General features: G+C 34.4%; 1 protein-coding gene across 1 annotated transcript in view; it reads right to left on the reverse strand.

Moving 5' to 3' along the window:
* Window positions 1-100: 100 nt before the first annotated feature.
* The window catches only part of LOC144973676 (uncharacterized), a 10,401-nt gene continuing 3,001 nt past the window's right edge, over window positions 101-7,500 (reverse strand). Inside the window, exon 2 of the mRNA XM_078916443.1 lies at window positions 101-4,594. Within this exon, the coding sequence (XP_078772569.1) occupies window positions 2,735-4,498 (1,764 nt within the window). The 5' untranslated portion in view covers window positions 4,499-4,594 and the 3' untranslated portion in view covers window positions 101-2,734. The remainder of the gene's footprint in view (window positions 4,595-7,500) is intronic.

The following is a 7,500-nucleotide window of genomic DNA, read 5'->3' on the forward strand; positions in this document are numbered from 1 at the left end:
ATATATATATATATATATATATATATATAATATATATATATATATATATATATATATATATATATATATATATATTATAGTATATTATTGACAATGGGGGTCCGATAGCTCAGTTAATAAAGCACTCGCTTCACAGACATACGGGACTGGTCCCAAGTGAGTCAAGATATATATCTCTGGACCCCATCTCCTCTCTATCCGGCATTGATTGGATAACTGGGTTTTTAGTTTAGATTTCTTTTCTTCCAAAGAACATCATTGCCATTGTCCAACGTGCACTTCATTGCAAAACACGTCGCTATTTAACGCTTATGAAACCGGGATAAACTCTAGCTTCGTGTGTCCTGAACGACTACGTCATTGGATTTGGTTCATTTATTGCTATTTATTGTATATTGACACATTTTACACCATGTTTTATAATTAATTACATTCATGGTCCTCTTCCTCATAAAACGGTTTACATTAAAAAGATGTTGAATAATAACTGGTGATTTGAAACATACATTGACCTAGATTAAAGCATCATAATTTGATGACATCATTTATTGAACTATGGTAGAACAATTTGTTCCAATTATTGATGCAAACTGCTGTTATTTAGATATATCTAGTCTACACATAAATATATTTTTCATAGAAGATATGGTGCATTGGTAAGTTTGTTTTTTTAAATACAATGCCGTAATGCTGACCTAGTCTTAATGCTATTACTGGATTTTTAATTTCGAGACACTCTGCTATCGTTGGGCACTGCAATCCTTCTTTAAAATGATTTTAAAAATAAATGCATAAAAATAAATAAATAAATAGTCAAACATTTGGAAACAGAAGAAATGCATCAGTTCTATTTTCATATTATATTGACATTAAACGGATATCAAAATGCTTAATGCTGTTTTACAATTTAGTTTACATGAATGGCAATAGAAGTAATAAACTGCAAAGAACGTCCGCTCGACAGATAAATGGATTGTTACACAACATCATAATCATCCTAGCTTGTCGCTCCAACACCGAACACACTCCCTGTGGAGCAGACTCTTAGGTCATGGTCAATGCGGCTAAATCACATAATAATCGAATCATTTGACTGCGTTGTTTCCTTTTGGAATATTCCGACGTAGTCCTATTTTCAGGTCTGATGACCCAACATAATTATGTGCAATTATATAATTATTATGTAATTATATGTAATGGACAATAATTTGAGTTGCTTTGAGAGTATTTAATTTCAACAATGAGCCCAAAACAATCTGGGTTATCAGACCTGAAAATAAGTACACGTCAGAATAGTGTATTTATAATTGACATTTTTAACAAATGAAATTTGTCTACCCCTTTAATTCAATAGAAAATCTGAAAGCAATTCTCTTATTATCATTACATAAAATTCAAAGCCCCAGTCTGTGATTTCTATGGATTTCCATTTGTACTTTGTGTCAGCCCTTTTGGCAAAATACGTCTTTTGTATCTCAAATACAATAAATTGAAAGGAAACAAGTGTTTCAATCGTCAATTTGTGTGAAGAGTAATAAACAAAACTGAATATACCAGTTTTTTTTTTTTTAAAAAAAGAACAAAATGCCAAACACATCAAAATCGGTATCAAAATCCTTCATCAGCCAACAACCAAAAAAAGAACAGTTAAAACATAAATACATTACTTAAGACCCAAGATAGACCCTTCTAATGGATTGTATTTATGTATTAACTGTTTTTGTTATTGTTGTTTGTTTTGTTTTGTTTTGTTTTGTTTGTTTTTTGGATTTTTATTTTTGTTTTTTCGTTTGTTTGTTTTTTTTTTTGTTTCTTTTTTTTTGTTTTTTCTTTGTTTTGTTTTTTTTTTTGTTTTTTGTTGCTGTTGATTGAAGAAGGGTTTTGAACTAGAAACGTTCCGTGTTTGGTATTTTGTTCTGTTTTGAAGCTGTTATATTTATTTTTTTATTTATTACTTTTCACAGTCCGCATCTTCTGGCGGTTTAGTATCATTTCAACTTGTGTGGCGGAACTAATATGGGGGTTTTTTTGTGTTGTTTTTGTTTGTTTGTCTTTTTTTTATCAATCCTCTTCAATAGACCTGTGTAGAAAATAGAATATGAAGCATAATCTTTAGAAGAAATATTTATATGCAAAGAAAGCAAAACATTCCATTTTTTGTTGTTTAATAAAACACAATTCATTGTGACAGTCTTTATATCTCTTATTGAAAGATTTGGAACACTATGTTAGGTAATGCTCATATTTCTGAGCTCAGTTTTATAAAATTGCCATGTGTAAAGTTAAAGTATTGTCTCGAAAATGCAAAGTGTATATAAGGAGAAATTTCAAAACAATGGCTATGTACTCATTCACACCTGGGTTGAAATGGCTAATCTGTTCAAATTGGCTTGGACAAAAAAGACAAATTTTGCTGGAGAGTACCCTGTGTCCTTACAATTAATAAACACAAAATGTTGGCCCATATTTTGAAATAAATGACAATGTGAAATTGAATGTAAGCTTCAATTAAATTTCATTCATCCTGTTTTGTTGGGAAAGGGGGAACCCGAAACGGCCATTTTTATCTGTTTTCGTATATTAAATTGAAGCTTATATTCAATTTCACATTGTCATTTATTTCTTCGAGCTTCGATCAGCACCATTTGCATGGCCCATACTTTGTAAAATCACGAGGGTTCTTAAATCTCACGTTTCCGAATCAAAGATAAATCATAGAGCATAAACTCATTAACTAAACATTGGCTTTGATATAAGCAACTTTACACGTATCCCAAGTGAAAGACATTTTATCCGCTTTAGTTTTTCCTGAGAAAGACACCCGTTTAGACGGTACAACGGGTGTACCTTTGATTTTGTCTCTAGTGGGCAGACTGGCTGTGACACTTCTGCTAGGCACAGAGGAACTGGGATCTCCGACGGAATATTGCGAGTTTTTACGAAAACTTGTCATTTTGGACGGTTCTCGAGATAGAGCAGATGTTGTGGTCGATCTCTGTTTGGACAAAACTGAAGATGGTGCAGTATTGTTTGTAGGTGTGCCATGATTGACATGAATGCTGTAACTAGTACTAAGACGACTTTCGTGGTCGTGGTGATTGCTGTGGTCACGACAATTCACCATAGGACTGTTTGGTGGGCAAGCGGTAGGATCAGCTCGTTGGCTGTATAAATTGCACATGGCACATTCCATGGTGGTATGAGAGGGTACAACGTGTATCGGCTGTTGGTGGAGATTGGGGTATTTCATGGTTAGATGATTGTTTCTATAAATCAACGTGCTGTTTCTTTCCCGCGACCATCTATTTTCCTTTCGGTAAAGTTGCGTGATGATGTTATGGTGATCCCCACAGCTGTTCAACGTTTTAATGTCTTCATAACTGGGCCATGACGGAATAATGGAATATCGAGGAGGCCACTGAGTTTCCGGAGATTTATTATTTACACTATTATGACGACTTTTTGTTTTAGTCGAAGTTCCATGTAATCTATCGGAATCCATGCTGCATGCCCAAATGTCACGAAGCCTGTGGTTAGTGGAGCATGTTCGCGTGGTGGATGGGCGATGCGCACGCGCAGAAAACTGAGATGAAGCTGGGTCTGACTTGACTGAACACAAAGAAGATACTGACGTTGAAGAGAAATCGTTTAGGAGATATTGGTAATGACTGGAATCCAATCTGTCATCGTCAGCTGGACTTCTGGACTGACACCTCGGGAGTTTGTCAATCAATAGCCGATTTTTATCATTAGCCTCTTGTTGAGGTTCTGTTTTCTGATGACGAAGTTGCACCGATTGAAATGACTTCACACTGTCTAAACTTCCACATCGTTTCATATTACTTTCATCATTATCGTTTTTGTTAGTTATTGTAGAAAAATGAGACGCTATGCCTTTGGAAGGGAGCACTGATTTTCTAAAGGAATTTCTTGTTTGCATAGTTATTTCCATCACTTTCTCGCCATTTTGCCCAGTATTAATAACGCTACTTTTGGAGGCTAAAAGCGGTAACCGGTCGCCTATCTTATCATTGTTCGTAACAGAATCTTCCAGTTCTTCGTTCGTTTGAGGTAAATGAGTTATTTTATGTTCGGGGGAATGACGAGTCAGCGCCAACTTGTACTTACTTTGAAACTCCTGGCTTTTTGAACGAAATCTAACAGGAGAAACGTTTAAGGTCCGTTCTCGCCTAGATATCCCACTCCTACCGTTTGTACTGGCACTTCCAACTGATGAATAATCCTGACTAGCACCATCATAGTTGTTTTGAGACATGGAAAAGAACATGTTAATCCGCTCCAACTTGGTAAATTCTCTGCCCAGTCTTTGCAGTTGTCCCTGTGTAATCGGGATCTCGGTTGACAAGTTATTGGCAGCAGGAAGAATAGTCGTAAAACCATTGACTCCTCCATTTTCTGAGACGTCATTTCCGTTTCCGGTGACCGGTGCGTGGCCGGCATATTTCGAGTAAAGAAATCTCAAGGGCTTTGAGGGCATTTTTATGAGTTTATTGCTGTTGACTGAGTGTCTTGCCACATTGTAAAACTGTTACAACATGAAAGCCGGAGTTGTAAGGTGTCTGGCACGCATTATCTGAGGGAAGATTACAAAACATACAAATAAAACATCAGGTAAATAGATTCATGACACGATAATTGTCGAGTAAAATAGACATAAATAATAGTTTATCAAAGACTGTAAACAAAGTTTGAGCTCGTGGCACCACACGCTGCTTGATAAGATAATTTGTTCATACACAACCAATCCGATTGATGTTTAGTACTTAAGAGATAAGATTATTGGCAGTCAAAACCATTTACTATTCACATCAACTTAGTGACAACGCACAGGAGAAGTTTGAATTGATGCTCAACAATAATATTCAAAAGTCTGACGTCACGTCCGCCCAGCAACGAGCAGCTTGGTTCTTAACAAAGAAAATCGGTACTTGCTATCCTTCATGCTGGCTAGATTTTTTTATGTCATGTGATCAGAATGTATAAAAGTCAAAACATGATCAGATTTATAATGTTTTACTCCTCTGGATACACTTTTATGCTCGTTGGAGAAGTATTTCATAAGGGAGTCCACCATTGTTCCGATAGTTTGGAACCAGTAACTAAGTTACTATGTGTCATTACGAGGGAAGTGACGTCACGACTGTTAAAGCCTATTGGGTGCGGTGCGTGGTCTTGTGGTATGTACACTTGTCTTCGGACCGGAGGCTCCAGGGTTCGAGTCCGTCCCTCTCTGATGTTCTAATAGCGACTTACATTTGGTGGATATTACATTGTATAAAAAAGTTTAATCTTTCAATCCTATGAAAGAAATGATATCGAGATTCTGGTCAATGAAAAATTTTATTTTAGTCTCCAACTTTGTCTGGGTGACAGAAATAGTTACGTCAAGTAACAGAAAAGTAAGACATGTGACATGGCGGGAATAATATGAAAACGAAATGCGAACAAGAGCAAAAATATGCTTATAAATTAAAACCGGTGCGTTGTTATTTACAAGTCTGACAGTCCAAATTGTTTTTATATCATATCATATCATGTCATATCATATCATGTCATATCATGTCATATCATATCATGTCATATCATATCACTGGTAGGGCTTTATAATGGACTGAATGTTCCTAAAATGCCCTTAAAAGATAAGTAGCAATAATATAATGAACATTGCACATTGCATGTCCTTTGATATATATATATATATATATATATATATATATATATATATATATATATATATATATAATATATATATATATATATATATATATATATATATATATATATATATATATATATATATATTAAAAAGGGAGACGCTAATATAAGCATAGAAGAAAAATAACAATGATGATGATGATGATGATGATGATGATGATGATGATGATGATGATGATGATGATGATGAGGATGATGATGATGAGGATGATGATGATGATAATAAAAATAATAATAATAATAATAATAATAATATTAATCCATTCATATTATTGATTTACAATGAATGCTCCGTCATATATAATATGTATATTAAAGCAAAGAATATCTAGTGCACCTTAAAATCTATTATCTACGAGTAGTATCTTTAGCAATTTTAGATTAAAATGTGTATGTGAATACTCTCGAACCATTACAAAATTCTATACATTATACATTAAAACAAGCCCATAATTACATTCGGTTATCAGACCTGCAAATATGAGCACGTAGGTATATGTAAACCATTCAACACTCCTATTAAAAAATAGGCCATAATAAAATTGAAAAAATTCAAATACTTTAAAGTAAAAGAGAACAGTAAATATTAGCGAGATGACAGGCCGTTGTCGTATACGATCAGTGCAACTGTTTGATTCCACGTTCGTTTGATATAGGGAATAAAACGTCAACAATGAATTATGCACGTTTGTTTACATTACAATATCGTGTTCAACAAGTTTCTTTTATTCGTTTTGAAATCAATTCTTTGATTTCCACATTCAAATCCATTCATAGTTCTTGAAACTGTCTTTTATATTAAAAAACAAAAACAAACAAACATTAAATTGTTTAAACAAATTTCTAAATTTGTTTTCGAGTTTGTAGCATTTTACTTTAAATGTCTTTTTTTTATCATTTAAAGATGCTTTAATCAAAAGATACACTTCTATAATATATTGTCAACTTTAATGTGATTTTGAAAGAACACCATCTCTCTCTCTCTCTCTCTCTCTCTCTCTCTCTCTCTCTCTGTGTGTGTGTGTGTGTGTGTGTATGATGTGTGTGTTTCTATCTATCTCGCTCACTCGCCCCACTCTCTCTCTCTCTCTCTCTCTCTCGCTCTCTCTCTCTCTCTCTCTCTCTCTCTCTCCCTCTCTCTCTCTCTCTTTCTCTCTCTCTCTATCTCTCTCAATATAATCTATCTATCCATCTATCTATCCACCTATCTATCTATCTATCTATCTATCTATCTATCTATCTATCTATCTATCTATCTATCTCTAACTTTCTTTTCATCTTTTTCTCTTTTCTCAATTTAGTAGGATCGTAATGATAAATCAATACCCTCCATAATATTTAGTTTCTAAATATCAATTACAAGTGTAAATGTATAATGCAAATATGATGTAACGGAAATGGGAAATGGTGTTTTACTATTCCTCTAATGTGTATTCATTGCCCTTTGAATAATAAATAACCCAATTCCCATGGCCTATAATCAATAATAAACATTTGTCGATATCACAAAATTAGCCACATTTTCTATAACTTCTTTGTAGTCCTTCAGAGCCATTCAGCCCATGGAATCGGAGTTTATTCCGGTTTCTATAGCGTGAAACGGACAATAGCAAGTGTATGCTATCCTTTGGGTAGGACGCTAGTATATCGCAAAGTACTTTCCGCCAAATCTAACAGACGCAGCTACCCATTCAGGGGAACAGGGGTGTCAGAAAGAAAATGCTGACTTCACCCGGAATTGATCTCGGTCCCTTTTGGTGTGAA

The sequence above is a fragment of the Berghia stephanieae genome, chromosome 5, assembly GCF_034508935.2.
Source record: "Berghia stephanieae isolate SIO BIC M18660-M18661 chromosome 5, UCSD_Bste_1.3, whole genome shotgun sequence".
Lineage (NCBI taxonomy): Eukaryota > Metazoa > Mollusca > Gastropoda > Nudibranchia > Aeolidiidae > Berghia > Berghia stephanieae.